Raw genomic sequence first — 23,802 nt, forward strand, 5'->3', positions numbered from 1 at the left:
CCTCTAACATCCGTTTCCCCGGAAAATAACGATAACTGCTGCCGCCTTCCTGTAGATGTGGTTCCTTTCCTCCCATTCTTTAACTTCACTTGCTGATAATCTATTCACGATTCTGTATTATAAGGTGATCCAAGTTCTACTTGTGAGACGCTGTCCCGTATAAGCCACCTCTCCACTACAGCTAGAGCTACTGTGAACGTCGGTGACTTTACAATGATAGCCACCAGCAGGACGTTTGCAGCCTCCAGGAAATGGAACAACTTAATAGAGTTCCAGGTTGTGCAAAAAGAAGCGAATGCCGTTATTTTGGATGTAGTTGATGACGTCACTACATGGAAAGAAGGTAACGCAGCTTATTAGTGAAATCAAAAATACAGGTAAAATAGGCTTGTCAATTAAAGGATGTAAAACATGTCGCTTATTATCAACACATTTATTAGAACAAATTTTCTTTTTCATTATTGATGGCAATTTACTTAATTGGTTATTTTGTTTATTTGGAATAAATGAAAGTATTTCAATTCTTTTGATCTTGTTAATTTTGTTGATTGAATGATTTTCGTTTACTTCCTATTTACCTATCAAATCAGTCATTTTTCTCATTTGTTACTTTAATGTACACATGCATTTTTTATTTATTCATATATCAAATTTTATTTTTTTATCCCTTCGTGCGTCCTTTAAACAGTTCATTGTTTATTCGTTGTTTTGCGTAGTCCATGCATTTTGTATTTGTATATGTCTACTGAAAAATATAATTATTTTGTGTGTGGGGGAATACAAACGTTGTCACCCTTTAAATTAATAGATTTATTGGAATTTTCGCGTTGGGAAAGGTTCTTAAATATATATATCTAATATATTTACAATCTAAATAATCTGTCTTCATAAACAAATACCTGTTGTATACTTTGGCGCTAATTTACTCACGCAAAATGTGAAAACTGCAGGTGACCGTTTGGTATTGACGTCCACTGATTATGACATGGAAAAAGCCGAGGAGACAATAGTGGTCAGATGTGATGAATGTACAGACAAACAAGTGAATGTATCACGTGAGTTTGAAAACTGTAACGCCATAAAATGATAGATTTGTATACAAATTGTTTAATTTGAAAATGTAATTTAATTCAGATTTTTTTTTTTTACTATTTTCCGTTACTTTTTTAAACATGGCTGGTTAGCATTGAAATCCATAAAAATGACATACTCGAGTTAATTTCAGTGTGTCTTAGTATTGTAGTATTGGCTTGGTAAATAAGAATAATAAAAACTGTTTGCATCCAATCAGCTGAAATGAATTTAACATATAAAGATTGAACGGCGTTTTTAAAATTTTCATACCGGCATGAAATTAAAATAACGCCGTTCAATCCATATACAATACATTTACATTTTTACTATAGAGCAATTGTTTAATATTTTTTATCTTAAATAACTGATTTATTTACTGCGGTTTGTTTATGCGTTGTCCTTAAAACGACATTGGCGAAAAAGCCCTATTCAAATAAAATTTGCCCCAATAATTAACCGTAGTCATTTTAGCGTGTGACGCAGGCGCATTCTCCATGTTATCCGAAGCGAAGCGACAAGACTTTCACTAAACAAAGTTTATCAATGACGTCATAAGTAAACCACGTGTTAAGTTACGGGAGGTTTTGCTTTCAAACTCAAATAAAATGCGTTTCTGCTGGTAATATTCATATAGTGGATTGCAGCGCAATTGCAAATATAAGTGTATAAAATCGTCATACAATTACATATAGTGCGTCGTGACACAAATATAGCATGGGTAATTTCTGTACATATGCATGAAATAAGTATTAAAAATATGTATGTGTCTCAGACATAATCAAACATGACATAAAAAAAATGTTATCGTTCAACCTCTACTTTCTGCTGCCTTGTTCATCTGGGTATTTTTTAACAATAATTACATTTCTGTTTTAGTTCAACCAAAATTCATGCACTTTGGTGAAATCGATACAAATATTGACATGAGAGGAGAGGTGGCGCTTCTATCAAGAAACATTGTCATAGAGGGCGCCATGAATAGTTACTGTCCCAGTGTAAACGAGAATTGCAAAACATACAACTACGATACATTTGGTGGTCATATCAAGGTATATAAAAATAGTATAGCGTTAGTTAATGATGAAAACATTTATATCACATGTTGCAACATTTAGAATAATGAAAATTTACAAAAATTAGCATAACTATCTAAGAAGTTTATATTGTTTTAAAAATGATAAAAAAATACAGTATTATAGTATATAATGATAAAAAATGCAATCTTTGTAATATTATTGCTTAAAATAATGTTTACAATTATTATTGCAGGCAATTAAAGGTTTTAAGGATGTGCACATTGAAGGAGCTGAAATACGGCAGATGGGAAAACAGACAGATCTTGGTAAGATATCGGTAATAAGTTTGGGATATGTGAGCGTCATTTAGTCAATGACTCTTTTAGCAAATATTGTCGTAGGACCATAACGATATTTGCTAAAACATTCATTATTTATATTGACATTTTGATAGAGAAGTTATGCTTTATTGAGTTATACATATTTCGAACAGCAAATCAAGCGTTGACAAAAATGAAATTGGTGACGTTACAATAGATACTGATGACGTCAAAATAGCAAATGTTTTTTAGTCCCCTAACAACGTTTGGCTTCACAATGCATTACAATGGAAGAATGCAGAGCAAGTGTAAATATATTGAGTTTAATTCAGTTTGTATATTACTTTGCTTTAAATTTGTTTGTAAAAGAAAAAGTGGGAAATGATATAACTTTTGATAACCTCATGACTTAACGTGTTGTAGCGCGCGTTTGATATTGAATTTTGTGTTTTGTATGATTTATTGAATACCAAATACATTAAATATCATGCCATATACTAACGTCAAATATCGAAGATTTTAGTTATGATGTGTATTCATCAACAATCAATAAATATTCCATTTATAAATGTTTATTGTTAAATGTACCTGCACTAAAGGAAATAGAAAAGATTCTATGCAAAGAAAAAGGGATTGTACCGCTGAATAGAATATTGTTGCTTGCCATGGGTTATGATTTATCATGTCTTCATTGCAGGGCATTATCCCGTTCACTTTCACATGTGTGAAGATGTCGATGGAGACGACTACCCAAATCCACCTTACGTCAGAGATAATGCAATCCATCACACCTTTGCTAGGTGTATCACGGTCCACGGCACACACGGGGTCACGGTATGTAGATCGTAAGAGGTGCCTAACGTGGCGTCCCACTGCCGAATAAGGGTTATCTTAAATGTGGATTTTGATAAAGATGACAATGAAGAAATCAAACTTAATATCCTGCCCCCATTGCAAATTTGAGATCTCTATTTCTTCTATTTTTGATGCCTTACTCTTTCTTATTTTGCGGTTTTCCGTAGACAACTGTCTTCATATGACCTCATATGACCTTAGCTGTCGCAAAAATATTATACCCCAATACAACAAACAAACAAAAAGATATCTGTTTAAAATCAGGTTGGTAACAGTATTCCTTTGGATTTTTGAAAATACACAGAAGAAAATCAAAAGAGTGTCATAGTAAAACGTGCGGGCGGTCACCCATCAAGCTTCTGACTACGCTCTCGACGTTGCTAAACAAGAGAGCGGATCCCCAGGTTATATCGTATCTCTTGAAAAGCTAGCATGCCAGTAAAACAGTGTATTTCTCTCAATTTGCTTAGCTGTCACACAATCCTCCACCTCGAAAAATGTTCGACCCAAGGCATAGTCTTAGAAACCCCGTGTGTTCTCCCTGTGTATCAATGCGCTTTGCCTAACAACCGGGAACCGGCCTTATATGATACCACGTTGGTACTATAATGCTATCAAATGTAAAGTGCGGGCGATCTTTTTTTATAAATTGCTAACGTGCTACCCTAAAACCAGCGTCATTCAATGANCGTTCCGTTAAGCAATAAATTATTTTGACAAAGTTTTTTGTACTAAAGAGGCTTCAATCTATACAGGAAAACGTTTAGTCACCATCTTGACCTAATTTCGACATTTGCATAGTTTTTGTCTATTTTGCTTGAGACAGGTGATGGACAATGTTGCCTACGAGTCTATAGGACATTGCTATTTCCTAGAAGATGGAGGGGAGAAGAGGACAGTCTTTGATGGTAATTTGGGCGCAAACACTAGACGCGGAAGTCTCATACCCCTGGATAGGTAAATGAAACCATTAATAGTGTATAAAATCCGAAATTGTTTAGGTGCACCACCTTTTCCTGCATAACTAGGTATAAAATGTGTATATATTGCACGAAAAAAAAAGAAGTAAATACTCGCATCACAATTACTAGAAAAACGGAGTATTAGAATTATTAAGGAAGAACATATTTGAAATCGAATTTGAAAATGTGAAAACATGCTCTGTAAAACATTCTACTGCATTGTTTTGCAATAATTCCAGTCTCATCAGTCACAAGAATGAAAAACAATGATACAATAAGTTATGTTACTGTCTATATCTTTATAACACCCGGACTAAAAATAGATTATATAACCTACTCTCCTTTCATGATTTTAGACGGCCAACTACATACTGGATAACAAATCCGCAGACAACCTTCCGGAATAACGTTGCGGCAGGAAGTCAGGTAAAATGAAAAATAAAATAGTCATACAAAAATTATAAACGAAATGTTATATCTACCTTATCAACCATTAATTCTGTCATACATGTAGTTCAGTGAATTTTATCAAAATGTAACTGTTTACACAGATGCTTCTGAGACTTAATAACAGCACTTGAATATAAGAAGAGGTGCTTCGTTCTGTTCAATTTCTGAAAATAATGAACGAAAATAAAATTGAAAGAGGAAAAAACGAATATAATATCGAGAAACTAACAATATTTTTCTTGGAATTTAATTTTGATTGAGGAGTAAAAAATAGTATAAGACTCTTTCATGCCCAAGTGGGGGTTTTTCTACACAAATTGGGTAAAACCCGAATTTGTGTAGAAAACATACTATCATATTTCTATGACTTCATGACATCAGTGTACATTAATGTCAGTAGAAAGGTAGAGAAATGACAAACATGTTAATGTTCGCGATTAACTGAAGAGTCTTATTCTGATGTGTAAATTCATAAAGACAACAATATGAATGATCGCGATAACTAGAATCAGATTATACAGTAGAGAATTATAATCATAATCTCAGACCACCTGTGTTAGGTACACATTTATAGAAAGAGATGATGAATGCTCAAAGCTATGTGTTTATTTGTAGGATTTGGGTATTTGGTTTATTTTTCCTGATTTGCCTCTCGGACCTTCCGCGGACAAAGGCTTTATGAAGATGTTTGAAGCTCGCTATACCGCTATAACGGAGTTCACCAACAACGTTGCTCATTCAAATAAGGTAAAAGCAAGCAAGAAAACAACAATGTACAGTTGTAAGTAGACTTAGTTTTTATGCAAAATTTCCTGGCTGTATTTTAGTTTTAGCTCATCTCCCCCTAGTTTAGAACTTAGGAATGAGACATCTAAGTGATCAAAGTTTATTTTTTTCTAAATGATTCACTATTCTAGAGACGGGGGCCAGCCTAAATTGTAAGGTGATATGCGATATCTTTTTTTAAAAATCCCAACGAACGGGATACAAATATGTACATATATGTTTTTGACAAGAATTAATTTACAAATACCAATTTGAAAAAAGCAATTTCCTAAAACGTCTCATTGTAATCAAAATCATGACCTGATTCGCACGGACACTTCTAGCGTTTGTAAAGATTTTAAAGATTTCTTTGATTGAAAATTTTCTATGAGCAGGAATCTTATACACACACATGAGTAGTAAAACGGGCTTCTTTATTAAGTATCATAATCTTTTTGTAACATTTTCTAGGTACAAACTACTAGAGAATTATAACCTATTTGAAACTGAATATGAGTCAAATTTGCACAAAACATGAACATAGGAAATATATACACGGGGACTCAGTTCTATAAAATTACACGGAGAATAAGATAAGGTGCCCAGAAGCGGCACCCAATATATTAATCCATGTCTAATCCAGGTAATATAAGGTCATCCATGTGAGAACAGGTAAAGTGTTTAAGAAAAAATAATGACGCCTAATGTCCTATCGCAAGAGGAAGAAAATATTGCCTAAATGACATAAAATTAAAATAAATGTTTTCTAACTCTGATATATTTCCTATATGAAAGAATTGAACAGCGAAAAGTAATTAATGAAGGCTAATATTGATTAAGGTGTATGCTTCCATATTAGAACAGCACACACACAAATGCATGATTCGATACCATCAATAATATGAAGCCCAACTTTATTTCTTACCTTGTATTATACCAAGGAAGCATATCCCCTTATGAACCAAAGTGCATTTGTGTGTTTTAGAATGGTATATTCATCGATGACCGGATAGATTTGGTGACAGAAGAGATCGACTCCTGTAACAGATATCAACCCAAAGAAGACCCTTCTGATCCAACTTCTGCAGACAAGAATGTAATCATTGACCGACTCACAGGTATGCATGGAATGCTTTCTGAATCAATTTTATATCGTGATACAGTTTTAGCCATAGTTTTCCAGACTAGTCGATCTTCATAGTTAAATAATACATAATATTAATTTTCACACACTTATAAAACTAGTTTTATTTATCTGTAATGCTCAACCATAAATCCTTTTGAAGCAAAAATACAATAACATTGTGTTACTTCTAACTCAGTCGACACGGATTTTACGTAATCCGTCTATATAATTAAGCATTGAACTGTAGCGCGCATTATGATTTGTTTGCTTGCAAAGCTGTGTCATTCAAATAGATCATAAATACCATACATAAACAGTTCAATACTTATATTTACTTTTTCTTTACCTCTTATGTTCCTTTTTAACTTATACTTTATATTTAAAATTAAAAATGCCCGCCTTATCGACAGCCCGCACAATTTCGTTCAATAATTTGAACAGCGTATTGTCACGTGGTGATTGGCAAACAAAGTAGTACTTTGAAATTTTAACAAAAAGTTCAATTTTATTCCACAATTCAGTATCAATACAATTGCGTATGATATGTCTATAGGGTGATTTAAGTTTATCAATAGAAATCTGAGCTGGAACAAATTTCGCGCATGGATAATTACAGTGAACACCGTGAAACCGACCTTGACCTCCACGAGGGAGTTATTTTTGGAAGTTAATTCGAAAGTTTCTCATTTTGTGAAGAATCCAGACGTGAATTTATTTGTTGGTTGTATGGAAATCTGACTACAGTCGGTAGATTCTATAACAGCCTCGTTATTTGACATGTCGTGATCAGAAACTGGGGAAACGGTGGCTGCGAGACGGGTGAAACTGATATCGTTTGAAGTGAGTGATCCTGCGAAGGAGCACAGGGGTTCGTTACAAATGTATGAAATGTTTATGTGTGCTGTGACTCATATCAGTAGGTCTGTAACATGTGTATTTCAGACATTTGTAACGAACCCCTGTTGATCAGTGCAGTGTAACAGACGATATTTCTGATAAATTGCGTGAGTGTTAAAATTGTTTCCATTGCCGGCATTGGTAATTTCAACCGATATGCATTTTGTTCGATATTGCAGACATTGGTCTTGTTTTTGTCTTTTGCACATAAATTTACAATAACATTGTCAAGTCTCACAATGCCCAGCGATATTTCAGCATTTACATTGGATATTGTAGTTCCGGTCAGTGTTGTATTAATACGCTAAGAATCGTGTCTCGTGCTGCATGGTAATTAAAGTCCCATCAACGACACTGCTTTCAAAGAGGCTATATAGTGACAATGCCATGCAAATGTAAAAATTATTGTTTGAGTTAAATACAAAATGTAACAGTTTTGTTATAAAAAGAACTCGTAATATATCAAATTATTGTTTTTGCAAAAAGTTTTCTGTTTGAAATCTTAACAAGTCAATAATATACATTAAAAAAAATATTACCAAAAAGAATTGTGAAGAAAAAACTGTCATGCAATGCCAGGATGTCGTGATAATAGTATTATTGTCAATGTCATGGTAACTTACTTATGTAAATTATTTTATCGTTTTATAAAAATAATCAGAATATACTGCCCATGCTCACCAAGTTATATAAGTGGAAGGAATTACCCATCATTTCCTTTGCAGCATACCACAACAGAGATAATGCATGGTTAAGAGGGGGTTACATTACAGTTTCAAAAGCCTCGTGAGTTTTTCCTCTTTGTTTGTATTTTTCCCCAAAAAAATCTTACGCTCATGTTAATTTGTTACAGAATGACATCATGTGCCTATCAATCAGTTATTGAAATCACGAGATTTAATAAACGATTTGACAGATATAAAGATAAGAAGAGGAAATGATTCCCCGGTGATTGACTATAATGCTTTTCTTACATCAAGCTATATCAATGCAACTAAGTCAGGTATACCAGAATGTTAATAGTTTTCCTGCCTGTCCTTTGACACTTTCATTCACACAGTTCCACAAATAAAACAATATATTTAATGAATCTTGGAACACATCTAACCCATTACAACATTTACATTTATGATTACCATGGCTATTACACTCCTATGAGAGAGTTACGACGTTATTTTACTAACCTAGCTCTGTCAAGTATATTACTCAATAAAGTATAAAATACATTTTTCCCTATTATTTTGGATTTGTTTATGTGTAACAACTACATTGCTGTTTCAACCAATTTTAAAACAAACATTACCCTAGATATTTTTTTTTATTAAAAACGGTTGTATCATTTAATTGAGATAGAACAATTAAGGCTTTGCTTTGTTGATTAAAACCACAGTGTCGCTGAACAGGGATGGGGTGGGTGAGGGATTTCATGCAGGGAAAATTGTTTGCCTCTTGGTAAAAAATTGATAATTTGAAGAAGATAACCCGTGCATGTTAACAATTTTGGATAAGAACGTTAAAAAGCATGGTAACAAACCATCATTTATAAGGAAACCGCTATTATAGTAACAAATGTAGCATGAAAGTAGTAAGCAGGATATTCAGAAAAAAAATGTTTCATAAATAAGCGAAAAGTAGAAGTATCACTTCCATAAAGTACGTTGAACTTTTATGATAATCGATATGTTGTAATATTTAGCTAGAGAGTCCAGAAGGATAAGTTATGTTTAGTCTCTTACTGACAAATACCTCCTTTTATTTATTTGAAGGCTTGGTGGAAGTCTGACATCCATGCTTTTTGCGAGGTAGGTTTGCTCTAAAACCATTTTGATAGTGTTTTAGATGTACATTTTGTGCCAGAACTCCTGGTTGCTGTTGCTCATGAATCAGTGAATAAATGAAAAATATGTATCAATGAATAATTTAGATGTTTATTTCTTAATATTACCGTCATACCAGCAAATATAAAAACATACGTGCATACAAAATAACACACATGAATGAAGACCTAAGCTGCTGATAGGACATTTATCAAAATGTAACCAAGCCATAAGTACCAAACGTGTCAGGTGTTGCTGAAGTAAGAATTGTGCTATTGTTTTTGTCTTTGAATGTAATCGAAGTGAGACTATTACAAAAACAAACCACCATTGTTAACGATTTGACGTCAGATATAGTGGATAGAATATAAGACTGAATCAGTTTGCAGTAGGAATCTATCCTTCAGTAGTAATTCGTTGCAACTTTAGGGTACAGCTATGTATTCAAAAACAATATATTTACCGATAGCTAGTTTGTACCTTTTTATGTAAGAAACTCGAGACAGGAACAGTTCATGGAAAAAAGTGTAATAATTGGCGAGACCAGAAATATTGGCGACCCAACACGAGCATTCGGATCAGATGGCTGGAAGGATTTGCCTCGCTCGGTACCACATCAGTATAAATAGTAAGTATAAACTGGAAGGATATTCCTCTTTCTGTACCACATAGGTATTTCTCGCACATCAGACAGAGATATCCTACGTCATATACCCCATGCTAGATTATTTTGTCTTCCTCGTCCGATCTGTCGGTAGCGTTACGTGACATTTCGTGGAATTTTCACCCAGCGGCGTATTCATCCGCCCGTTAAAGGGACAATTCAGTGAAGCAAGATTTGTTTATAACCTTATCACAAAATTCTGAATGATAACATAGTTTGTTACTCCTTATGAACGATTCATGTTAAGAAATTGACAAAAGGCAATTTTGATGGCGTTTTTAATCTGTAATGGAGAAATCCTTAACTGTACAGTACAACCCTGTGTTTTAACGGCAGGTGTCGGTGAATTTCTAGCTAACAAAAATGTATTTCCTGCCGAGGAGAGAAGGTTAATTCTCGCTTTATTTACTAAGCCTCTCCGAAATACAAGTACATGCATTTATTCTAAACAAAATAATCTTCAAACAGCATCTCAAGCATCGTTATAATTGAGTGTGTTTTACGTTTAAACCTATTGATATAGTACTTTCTGAGGTTTGAAAATCCCCCTACGGCACCCCCTAAATGCCTGCATGCTCTTATTCAACCTGTTCGTTTTTATTCAAATCCAAATGTGAACAGAAATATCTGAAATTATGATATTTATAATTATTACTTGCGATGTATAAGATTCTGTAACATCCCAACCTCTGCTTACGCCTCGGTTTGGATTATGTTACGTAATCTTAGCCCTCGACTGAGATAGCCCGATCTCGCTCAGTTACAGGTAATACATTGTATGAAACTAGTAAGCGTAATATTATTTTTTTAATATGTCAGGGTTGCGATATAACCTCTCGTGACAACATGAGGTAACACGAAACAAATATCTATAAATGTCTCGCAACGTTTCAAAACAGACTGATCTCTTGTCAAACTCTGAGTCAAAGCTTGATGAAGATAATAGGCGGTCCTGAAACGTAGCGACACGTTTACATACGATGTTTGCGTATAAAGTAAGGCTTCTATGCAAACATATTTCCAAACGGATAAACATCTTGAAGATAACATGACAGGTGTCTAGAAATTAAGGATAGGACTAAAGCAAAGTATGCACAAGGTCATAACCGAACTCACGTTTTAATAAAAAGAAAATGCATGAAGGAATGACTGTAAGAGTTCCAAAAACATCGGAGAAGGCAAATGAGAAATAATTTGATTTTGAATTGAACTAATATTTATACGCTTTCCAACTATGCACTCAGAGGAAAATGGATGTTCGTTGATGTTTAGGTATGTCACACTCAATACAGCAAGACTTCATGAGTACAGATGGTTTCTTCAGATTGCAATTTCTATCCTATGTTCATAACTCATAGATACACGAGTAGTCTACGACAAAGAATTTTATATTATATTTCGATATACTTATTTTCTATCGAAAGACTGAAAAGAAAGTACTTACATGAATATGCAATGTCTCAAGAAACAAATATTTATCAATTACTGTTTTGCTTTGAGAATTATTTACCTATTTGTTTACGGGGTTAACATGTGTTTCATACATTTTTATAGCAATTTGCCTTTGCAAGGATTCGCTTTCTATGACGGACCTGTATTCATTTCTGATATTTACTTCGACAAATATACGCCCAACGAGTACCGCAAAGCCGGCGCAATAGGTTTCAAACGATTTAACGATGCAGCTAGTTCCGCTATAAGTGGAGCTACAAATATTCACTTTGGATTTCCGGACGGGGTAAGTTAATGACACAGAATGTTCATGTTAAATTCTATTTATAATCTCGAAAATGTGATGTAGTTTATGCTATTTTTATTCTATTTATGAAAAATATATATATCTATTTAGTAAAGGGAAAAGACCTATTAACAACGCAACACATTTAGAAGAAGTTGATACATTTCTTTTTCTTCGCGTGGGTTCAGACATAGCTGTAATAGTGTATGAATCAATGAACATACCAAATTCGCGCTTGTCCATATGTTCATTTATTATAATACATTGCAATTATCTGTGTCAAAATGAGTGTAGGGTGTACTATTATAAAATGTCTTTATTTATTACAATTTGATAGTCTTATGTTTAATAAGCAGGAAAACGTTGCTGTTCCTAACATTGATAAAAGATATTGATGTGGTATGATGAAGGTCACATGAAAGAAAAGAACGCGCCATGCCCTATTCAATAAATTCGACATTTCTTGTATTTTTCCGAAAAGCGCCAGTGAAACCTTATTAAAATGTATTCATGTTGTCTTTAGTCGAACTCATTGAGTCACAGTACTGAGGTTCAGTCATAATGTTAAAATATAGTTGAATATTTTCACCTCTTATTAACACTTGTTTCGCGATTCCTAAATTATATGATTATATATATATATATTATTGTATTTCAAGCTGCTCACGGGAAACAGAGTGTACGATGGAAACAGCAGTATATACGGCTTTGGTGACCTGGATGGTGACCTTGCTGCAAAGTTCAGAGACCTGGACGGTTCGGTTACCACTGATCCGTTGAGTACTGTTGTAAGGCCCTTCTCATTCCTGACAACGCCTGACTGTACTATGAAGTCAGCATGGAATGCGATGATCTGTCCTTATAGATACATGACGGTATGATAATTATTAGCGATACGTAGAAACAGTTAATAATGTACGGACTGCCCAATATAGTTTGGAAAATATATATTCCTAGATTTAAGATGCTTAGTGTTACTGTTTAAAAATGCAACGCGGTGTTTGGGGACAAGTTCGCCATGTGTATCATACTCAGTTCATTGGTGACATCTATATTGGACCAGTGTGTATTAGACGTGAGGGTAAATGTAATCATCGTCTTGTACATGGCTAATGTTGACCTTCATGCAACATTTTTTGTGGAGGCCTGTCCCACTGATTTATAGAATCACACTGCAGTTTTTCTAACATAGAGTAAATTCTCTGAAATTATTTTTCGGATATCACTGTCGCGACTGTTCCAGGCTACTGCGTTTAACCAGTAGCTCATTGTTGTTAAAGAGAAGTGTGGAGAACGGATGTCCGGGGTACGAATGCTGGTCTTGCTCTTTGCAGTTTTATACTTAAAGCACAGATATAGACTTATTTCATCTGTATTATTTGTTCATAAAGGTACCGCAAGGTGTAGTTTTTTGTTAAGAATAACATTGTCGAAGCTGTCATATATGAAAAGAGTTTCCAATACATAGTGACTTTTTTGGCAGTGTTACATGGATTGGTATTCAGAATCGCATACGTATTTTCCAGATAACGGAACAAAGATTTTTAATGGGCCATTTCTACATATATTGATAGTCTCGGTATATTACCACTGCTTACCTAGCAATATAAAGGGATTTATAGTCAAATACATGTATACGAAGTGAAAGTTGGAAAGTTGCTTACCTAGCAATATAAAGGGATTTATAGTCAAATATATGTATACGAAGTGAAAGTTGGAAACTTTTGGAAAGTTCAAACGCTTAAATATGCCTATATGGTCCTGAATAAGTTCACGAATGTACCATACTTACTTAACCAAATACATGTATACGTACGCTATGACGATAAAAGTATCGTATTCTTTAAACTTCCATTCATAGATCTTGAATTTTACGTAGAAATTTAAACAGAAAAGCATTATTGAAAGTGTTTATTTTATTCATAGTTTTGTATGAGGAAGTAGAATCACCTGATTGATTGCTTAGTCCCCGAGGTTTGCTGTAATCTGATAGCCTCAGGAATCTTATTATGGTTCATAATATACACGTTTTATTCATGGTTATTTTTTAAATTCCTAAAAATTAGTGTTCTTTTTCTTATTTCCCCTTCTGTTTTAAAAGCAATGAAGACCAGTTTGGTTTTCCACCTATTCTGACCCTAGCCACACCGATGATTCCTACAAGGACAACATTTCATATTCTCAAATTTTATATTTGCAACCAAAATGTATTGAACAGATTAGTTTAGGCAATGTACTCGAAACTTGAGACAATATACGCATGCTCATGTATGCACACATATATTATATGTATGATAATATAATTAGGCTAAATTATATACAAATAGTAGGTACTGATATTACTGTTACCAATATCAGTAAGGTTTTCATGTTACAGTTGCGCTGCCTAGACACATCAAAAACTAAAACAGAACTGAAGCCGATGTTTGTAAGAGATGATATTCCAGACACTGTTTGGCACTCTACTCTTCCTCATTTCCGTGGCTATCCACTGATCAGTGGCGGCCACTATAGCTACTCTATCTACTGGCCGGAGAAGTCCCCGTCTGAGTTCATGCTCATTCCTAAGGAGCTGGAAAAGTAAGTGCTGTAATAAATATCCGTTATGTCAAAGTTACATGAAAAACAATGGGTAATATACGGTGAACTATATCCTAACGCTATTCTGATATCGCGCTCTTCACGCTTTGTATCTTGCTCAACATTATGACTGCGCTTATTGAAGTTCCTGTAAATGTTTTTCTGTTGCTTGTATTTTGAATGTGCTAATTTTTGAATGCGCTGATCTATTGAAATTCAATAATACGGTAAAATCTGAGTCCACTAAAAGTGTACTTTTAAGATAGATTAAGAAATGTAAAACCGGGAACAGTTTATATAGCTCTAGCGTTTTTTCACAATAAGTCTGAAAGAAAATAATGTGCTGTAATTTCCCCAAAATGTATCAAAAATAACATGAAAGAAAAGTGGCGCAGTGGATAGTGCACCCGCCTTTCGCAAAGACAGTCTGGGTTTGATTCCCTGGGCATTAAAAGGTATTGGGTCACTCGCCCAAGCACGTGGGTTTTCTACTGATACTCCGGTTTCTTCCCACATTGTGGTCCTCTGCGCGCTTCCATCGCTTCCTGATATAGGTATTCGTACAAGTTGTATGTTTTACAATAAAACCGTGATTTTTTTACCTTTACATAACTTAATACAGAGACTATCCTATTCGTGTCGGGGTTTGTCTGCCACTTAACGCCACAATCGACCTGAAGACGTGGTATCCCAAACGATTCGTCGGACTGGACCAGTGGACCGAGGTAGACAGTGTTCACGACATCGACGATGATACCGACGGCGGCAAATATTTCCGTAACAGAACCTCGGGGTAGGTAATCGTTCAATATCGTTATTCCTTCAATTACTTTTTGTTATATCTTATGTTAAAATGCACAGTATTCCGTTATTTTCTCTTGTGAGCAGGTATTAATTATTACGTCATTTGTTTGTGAGAGTAACGTCATCAATTTTTGAGAAAACGACGTCATTTTCTCACACAAACCAATGACGTAACAATCAATACCTGCTCACAAGAGAAGATAACTCTTCAATACGTAAAGACGGATTAGAAATAAGCCTTAAATAACTTGTTATAGTCTGAAACAGCTCTCCATTAGAATTAATATTGTTTTTCTGCCTCTGTCTTTGTTTCCTTTCTGTAGTCATCCAATGTATCAATTACAAGGTTAATCTGTTTTAGAGATTTTCTAATATGTAAAATTTTCTAATAAAATAAACTTTTTCGATGCAGAATATGCACTTTTATATATGTTTTTGTTCTGAAATCTTGTAGGGTGATGATATATACAGATTGGAGAAACTACTGTGTACTGGAAAACTAATATTGATTTAATGTTCGCCTTTCACCTGAAAATTCAATGTAAGCCCTTTATAATTTAGCCCTTCACACGAATGGTGTGTAGTAATATTCGCTGTCGTGATAACTTCGCCCTCATTATGATAGTCGAAAAAATGCAAAGTAAACAGTGGTGAACATTTTCCAAAATACAGTATACTCTTGTTTTTTCTTTGATAAAATATATTTAAATATAATTGCAAAATATAAATATGTTGCATTGCAGTATGCTTTACGTCAACCTGTTTACGAATGAAGTACGAGAGGACGGAGACACCAATCAATGCGCTGGTGACATATGTATGGTGATCAGAGTATATGTCGAAGCGAACGACATGAGTACTGCCCATTGTAGAGAGCGGGACACGCCCACTCCTCCGGCTAAGGTAAGGCATAATACAGACATATGCTGTTATTATATTAATTTCATTGCCATTTACGGGAAATATAGTGCCAGAAACCGGTCCGTTACCTATATTGATGTAATAAAATATGTCATGTTTTTGTTTTTCTCCTCTCTTACTATATTTTCTATTCTTACTTACTATCTTAATAATAAGATCTGATATGATTTACAACCAATTCGTTCCCTGTTGCTAATGTGTTGCACCTTTTAAACCCTTTTATTTCTAGTTTGATGTATTTATTTTTGTGATTGCCTATTTTAACGTTTTGTTTGGCCCTAAATGACTCGTATTGTCGAGGGGCCGTGAAGCGATGAAAAAACAAAAAAACAAAACAAATATTACCAATTATTATTTTCTACTCGGGAATATTTCTGAATGATACAACAATTCAATAGCCAATCAGATATGTATGATATGATGTAATTTTTTCTATTACAGCGATCCGTTGCCAAGAAAAGGAGTGATGACAATTTATCATTTGACACGTACTACAACGGCCCAGAACCGGTATAACCATAGCGATAATAAAAACAATAATACATCATTAATATTGGTGGGCACTTTCACGTGTGGTTGAGCTCAAAATAGCACAAAACGTAGAATATTACTGTAAACGTATTTACCGTGTAATGGGTTATTTGCACGGACTACATTTTTCGCGATCTTGACCCAAAATTAGAATAATTAATTTACACGGATAATATTATACGATCTTAACGTGTCAAATAAGTAAAAAAAAAAAGTTTTAAAGTTTTAGCAAGGAGACGGAAAATTTAGCATATACAGTATCAAATAGTCAAATGGATACGCCTTTTTTACAGCATGTTGAGTAAAACCTACTAAGTGTATTTTGTTTAACAAATTATCAACACAACTATTACATCTATGATAAAATATAATTTCACAAAATCTTGTATTAATGTTGATATCAATTAATCATGACAACAACAAAATCGTTATTTAAAGACGACGTTACGGTTAGAAAGTTAATTATCGCGGCTCAATTTTACACTTGTCATATTATTCTGCGGATCATATTTTCGCGGTTACGTTATTGACCCGCAAAATCGCGAAAATATCATCCTCACGGATATGTCCTGCTTTACATTAGTGTGTACTTATTACTGCCATGTACTGTATTCGCCCTACCACACTGAATGGTGCAAATAATTAATCATGCGACCTTTCCTCTCTGTGTTGAATAAGCTATCCGGTATAAGGGCAGACATGTTCATGTTTCACAGAATGTTCACTTGTCCATAGGATACTTTAATTACTCTGTACGATGTTAAATTAGATAATATAAACATTAAATGAACTATGTATGTGTACATGTAAACCTTTATTCAAAATGACAGATTCTATAGAGTTGGAGTTCAAGAAATATATCTAACCTACCTATCAAAGTATCGGAACGGGTTATTGATTCTAAGTGCCAACTAACACCAATATGTAACATATATAGCAAAAGTTGAAGTACACTGCACACGTGTATTTTTGTGACTCTGTTAACGGCACACGTGTATGTTTGTGACTCTGTTAACTGCACACATGTATGTTTGTGACTCTGTTAACTGCACACGTGTATGTTTGTGACTGTTAACTGCACACGTGTATGTTTGTGACTATGTTAACTGCACACTTGTATGTTTGTGACTTTGTTAACTGCACACGTGTATGTTTGTGACTATGTTAACTGCACCCTTGTATGTTTGTGACTATGTTAACTGCACACTTGTATGTTTGTGACTTTGTTAACTGCACACGTGTATGTTTGTGACTATGTTAACTGCACCCTTGTATGTTTGTGACTATGTTAACTGCACACTTGTATGTTTGTGACTTTGTTAACTGCACACGTGTATGTTTGTGACTATGTTAACTGCACACCTGTATGTTTGTGACTGTTAACTGCACACGCGTATGTTTGTGACTCTGTGAATTGCACACGCGTATGTTTGTGACTCTGTTAACTGCACACGGGTATGTTTGTGACTCTGTTAACTGTACACATGTATGTTTGTGACTTTGTTGGCTAGGACTGGGGAGCAGGTGCTACCGTTCCTTTTACAACTAGAGGTCCGATTGACGGATGGTACAGCGACTGGGGCGAATGGGGGAACTGCAGGCCAGGTGAGTGTCTGATTGTTAAGTTTCAAATAGTTCGTGACAAGTGAAAACATGGTCACGTTTCTAAATTGAAGTGGATACCATATCATATTGATTCACTGTTGGTCGAAAAGTAACGAATTGTCCTTCAGTAGAATAATACACCACACCGCCATCACAGGACAAAATATATATAGGATCTTACATGAGTATTCATTTTATATGAGATTTATGGAAGAGTCTCGCTAAATTGAAAAGTTCGTGACGAGTTTCATAAATTTCATATGAAATAACAACGAGTGTAAGATCCTTTTTAACACATAATCAAGATTTGTGGCATTAATCGTTTAAAACAACAATTTTCATGCAACCTTGAAAAGTAAAAAGCCGCCATTTTGACTCCAGTGCGTAAGTCTGTGACGTCATGTATTTGTCCTAGACGAGACATCACAATTGAAACAATTGAAACTTACAACCAACCCACAGGGCTGATAAGTCATATTACAAGGGTTAATACGCAAAAAATATGACATGGATAAATTCACATGACATTATGTGATAAATAGAACTAAGTGTACTTCAGCGTTAACGCAGGTTAAAAAATACCAAAGTAGCAAAACAAAATGACAAAAAGCACTAGTATAAAAACTGAACAGCAAAATATACCAAAACTCATCAGGACAAAATATTCCATGGCACAATGCGTAAACATGCGACAAAAATGGAACTCAAGTCCATTTCTTAAATGTACAACAAATAATAAGGTGACACCAAAAAGTCGATCGAAACAGGAAAGGATTACAATGAACTACAAATTAAGAATGTCTAAAGTTGATTTATAGTTTACAGTGATACATCAGTAACTCAATGCGTCAAATAATATGGTATACAATTTAATTACTACACCATTCGTGTCGTGTTATACATTCAGACATGACGTCAGTGAGGACGCGCACCTGTGATAATCCAATTCCGAGAAATGGAGGCAATGGTTGTCGTGGCCCAAAAACAGAGGCACAGGATTGTGTATAAGATTAATGGTGAGTACCTAAACCTTTACACGGGCATATACATAGCAAACAAGTCATACATAGACATGCATGTATCATCGTATTGTCATAAACAAGCATTGGGGCATACTTGACAACTTGATGTTTTTGTTAGTAAATCCACTACCAATTTAAGGTCGAAAATGAACATTAATTAAATACCAGGGCCCAGTTGTTCAAAAGGTGATTAGATTAATCAATGATTAGCGCACATTTTAATTGTTGTGTATCTTTAAAACACAACCATTGAATTAGTTACAACTTTCCATACATCAAATGTTTAGTAGAGATAATTTACATACAAAATTACGAGTTTTTACCTTGTATATTGACCTAATGATTAGAGATCGAAAATGTCGTTAAACAGTGATTAAGCTAACCACCCTTTGAACAACTGGGCCCCGATCGTTACATTATCACATAATACTGTAGAATACAGACGAATTACTATCATTTACCTAGCCAAGAACATATCTTAACACTAAATATATATTAGCAAGGGTAGTCGATAACACATATTTCACTTGGATAATGATAGTGCAACTGTTCCTGCAATTGTTTACAAAGACTGGCCACCGTGAAACTGTTCCTGCAATTGTTTACATAGACTGGCCACCGTGCAACTGTTCCTGCAATTGTTTATTTGTTTACATAGACTGGCCACCGTGCCACTGTTCCTGCAATTGTTTATTTGTTTACATAGACTGGCCACCGCGCAACTGTTCCTGCAATTGTTTACCCCCACTGGCCACCGTGCAACTGTGCCTGCAATTGTTTACATAGACTGGCCACCGTGCCACTGTTCCTGCAATTGTTTACAAAGACTGGCCACCGTGCAACGGTTCCTGCAATTGTTTACAAAGACTGGCCACCGTGAAACTGTTCCTGCAATTGTTTACAAAGACTGGCCACCGTGCAACTCTTCCTGCAATTGTTTACATATACTGGCCACCGTGCAACTGTGCCTGCAATTGTTTACATAGACTCGACACCGTGCAACTGTTCCTGTAATTGTTTACATAGACTGGCTACCGTGCAACTGTTCCTGCAATTGTTTACATAGACTGGCCACCGTCTCTAGATATTATTAAGAAAAAATGTTTAACTAAAACAATTTGATGTCTGTCTCTAGATTCTAAACTAGGGGGAGATAAGCTAGTAGTAAAATGCAGCGGAGAAATTATTCATAAAAACGGGTAGCCAGTCTATTGTTTACAGTGTAAAAAAGGGTTAATGCAAATGTTGGTGCTGGACATAGCTTGCTCGCTCATAACATTCGCGTTGATGTGGTAAATGTTAAAGTAGTGAAGTTGCCTTAAACAACAGATTTGACCACATTGGTATGTCATTTCTTTTAAATGGTTGGAGCACGTTATCAAACGTGTTATCTCAGTAGATGAATTATAACGTTAAGTATACACGAAAGCTTAAAATATTGCATTCTGTTTATCAGTAAATTGTTAAGAGTTGTTGAGGTGTTGCTGTAATGTACAAACCGCTAATATGAGAAAACTACAGCAACTGTTTGTACCAGACAACCGCTGACATTCGCGTTATAGAACTGTTCAGGTATAACCGCAGGGAAAAGTGCGATCTTCAGGTTTTCTCAATTGTAACATTTGTTTTTAATATTTATTCACAGTCATGAAATTCCCAACGTTGCGATAAAAATATGTCTTATTGGATTTATCACATCTATCCTTAAAATAATAACACAATAATAGCAAACAAAAATAAACAATACGGTAAATGTAAAATTTGTTTTCTGGAAATCTTGTTTGAAATGTATATATTGAATAATTAAACTGTTGAATGTATTTTATTTGAAATATATACATTGTGATCGCAAATATGAAATGTCGATATTTGATATTGCAAACAAGTATTACATTTAACATTTGAAAGAGAAATATTTCCCAAATGAAATGATTTATAGAATCAGAGACATCTTCGAATGGTTTCATTAACTGCTGGGCGTTGCAAATCTGAAGCCATACTATCTTTGTGTACTATTCACCAGGTTGAAATTGTTATATCATCTATTGTGCGTTTTGTTCTGTCTCTGCAGGTAAATTGATATCGGCGATTCGGAACCTGCAAGTGGACGGCTAGATACAACTCTAAATGGACGTGTTATAATCTCATATGTCTTTATATATAACAATGTAAATATTAAACTCAATAAATGATATATACAGGTCGTGTTTTCTTTCAAATTATATTCAAACTATGTACAAATACATGTGTGTCTTTCAAAGTATGAAAGTTTACTATATTATCATTTTTGATTATTTGACCAATACTACTTCGTCCAATGGCAAGAACTTGCGTGACAAAGCATCTGTTAATATTAATATGAAATGCTTAACGGCCCATCAACACAGGATAGGTCAGTAGGGCAAACAAATTGTCGATAAAATCAAATGCAAAATAAAGACATCAAACAAACTTAAAGGTTAAAAGACAAACGTCGATTTGAATATTGAAAGTGACTATGATGACTCAAATTTTATCAAAAAGACCAACAGCTTTCATATAGCCTAAAATTGCAGACATTTAAAAAAAAAGAGATTTAAGACACGTAATGTTTTTATAGAATTGTTCTCGAGTTGACTGAAGGTCGACACAATCTATGAACAAGTGTTTTACTGTAAACGGTTCCTGTCACGCTATGCATTGAGGTTGGTTTTCACGTTTCAATAGATAACAATGGGTAATGTATACGTATGAATGACCCATCCGAACACGGGCCTCGTCTCGGCGCCTCTCTCTGTAGCTAGGATGCTATTTACTGATTTCAGGTTTAATAGAATATAATTTGTTATATACGCATTGATTCCAATTACTTTGCCCCTGTGATCTTAAAGGTGTTGTAATAATCGGTTTAAAATCAGTTAAATGAAGTTTAAAATCTTCAGGTGGTAGTAATGGTACTGATTTCGCAGCACCATCTGCCTTTTCATCACCTGGTATTCTCACATGTCCGGGAACCCAGCAGACATTACTACTTATCTTTAGTTAGCGCCTGATAAGGCAGCTCCTGCGGATTCCTCAAATTGTATGGAGTAATGTATATGCTAATTGCATTGATTGTAAAAAACAAATGTATATCTATGTACTGTAAAGCGCTTTAGAGTGGCTTAGGTTAGCTTGATAGGGCGCTATATCAAATGCTGTATGTTATTATCATTATAAACAGTACATTTGTAATAGGACATTTTGAGGTAATGTTATGTAACAATAAGATTTTTGAATTGAGAAATTCTTCACATTTTTGTTACGAAGGCTCTGTAGAACAGATAGACAATCATTATAGATAACTGACTGTGGTACATCATTTGATTTAATGTGCTCCAATGCCGAGATAGGCTTATGCGGAGAACATTGACGCATCATTGGGCATCCGGCATCCAACTGTAGCATCTTTCGCCACCGTGGCCGCGAATACTTTATGATCATTTTTCGAACCGTCAATACAAAAAGTCTTTATATTTTAACTGCAGTTTTGAAAAACGCAGGATTCGGTGTCAGATTTAGTTGTCGCATGAAGTGAAAGGCGAAACCAGAAGCCACGGAGGAATATCAATCGTAACAAATTAAAGCATCTCGCTTTTAAAGCTTTACCATTTAACCACATCCTTGCTCCGAACTGAAACATATTTCACCAAAGTGGACTTTGGTCTTCACGTGGATCCTACACTTCACACCTTTTGGGCACAGGCCAATACCAGCACACTTGGCCCCGTAGTTATTCTGATGAAGTGATTCGAATGCTTTTACGCAACCGTCACTCTGTTTCAACGGTAGTTTAGACTATTTGGAAATTTGAACAGACTTTTTAGTCATTTAACCCAACATTCAACTAGCCAAAATCATTATTCAGAAAAAAAGTCGCTTAAATTCTATAACAAATGTCAACCCTGCGACCTTTACAGCGGGACGAGGTCATTCATTCCAGCAGGCTACCACACACACATCATGACCCTAAGCCTTGAGGCTTTTCAGAAGATGTTGTTCACCTTAAAGGCAGGAGAAGTTATTTATTTCACAGACTTAACCCTTCATTCCAAGATGCTACTAGCCAAATATGACCCCATACCTATTGCATATTCATAAATTACCAAATGCCTATCGATTATTAAGAAATCTTTTCAATAAATACATGTAGCTTATTCTCGAGGTATAAACAATGGTCAGGCTCGTCACTAGTCCGAATTAATCTGACGTTTTATCGACTTTTTTCATATCGGTCTGTCGTCGATTAACCTGATATATTTAAACAGAGAGTTGATTTTGTTTTTAACATTAACAGAAATATAACTCAAAGTGACAAAAAAAAAAAGAATTTGAAACTAGCACTTCTTATTCTAAACAAGGAAAATGAAGAAATTTTAGCACACTGATTCCTTTGGGCCCCACCCTACAGCCCTTGGGGGTAGGGCTGGCTCAAAATTTTCAAAGTATCACACTGTCAACTCAAGGTTATAATTCCAATCAAGTTATTAACATGTAATATTCAAAGTATCATTTGCCATTATAAACCATAATAAATTTTGCCCCCCCCCCTCCTTCCCCAGGGGGTAAACGCGAGACCCTAGGGTCATAAACCTTAAGACACTTCCATCTATGGAGAGTGTTCGATTCTACCATAA

General features: G+C 34.9%; 1 protein-coding gene across 1 annotated transcript; it reads left to right on the top strand.

The window, feature by feature from the left end:
* Positions 1-213: 213 nt before the first annotated feature.
* On the top strand, positions 214-21,350 carry LOC110458969 (transmembrane protein 2-like). The gene is made up of 21 exons (XM_021510960.1): positions 214-343; positions 951-1,055; positions 1,951-2,123; positions 2,344-2,416; positions 3,108-3,244; positions 4,092-4,222; positions 4,584-4,653; positions 5,293-5,424; positions 6,428-6,560; positions 8,191-8,251; positions 9,232-9,267; positions 9,776-9,910; positions 11,501-11,684; positions 12,344-12,559; positions 14,062-14,264; positions 14,887-15,057; positions 15,812-15,971; positions 16,431-16,499; positions 18,032-18,125; positions 19,033-19,141; positions 21,219-21,350. Exons 1-20 carry the CDS (start codon positions 214-216, stop codon positions 19,131-19,133), a joined length of 2,514 nt encoding a protein of 837 aa, XP_021366635.1. The 3' UTR covers positions 19,134-19,141; positions 21,219-21,350.
* The last annotated feature ends 2,452 nt before the right edge of the window (positions 21,351-23,802 follow it).

This window comes from Mizuhopecten yessoensis, unplaced genomic scaffold, assembly GCF_002113885.1.
Source record: "Mizuhopecten yessoensis strain PY_sf001 unplaced genomic scaffold, ASM211388v2 scaffold9887, whole genome shotgun sequence".
NCBI lineage: Eukaryota > Metazoa > Mollusca > Bivalvia > Pectinida > Pectinidae > Mizuhopecten > Mizuhopecten yessoensis.

Coding starts and splice junctions, on each gene's coding strand:
- LOC110458969 (XM_021510960.1), top strand. CDS start 214: ATGATAGCCACCAGCAGGACGTTTGCAGCCTCCAGGAAATGGAACAAC. Junction 4,654..5,292: donor ACGTTGCGGCAGGAAGTCAG/GTAAAATGAAAA, acceptor GTTTATTTGTAG/GATTTGGGTATTTGGTTTAT. Junction 9,268..9,775: donor ACATCCATGCTTTTTGCGAG/GTAGGTTTGCTC, acceptor TTTTTATGTAAG/AAACTCGAGACAGGAACAGT.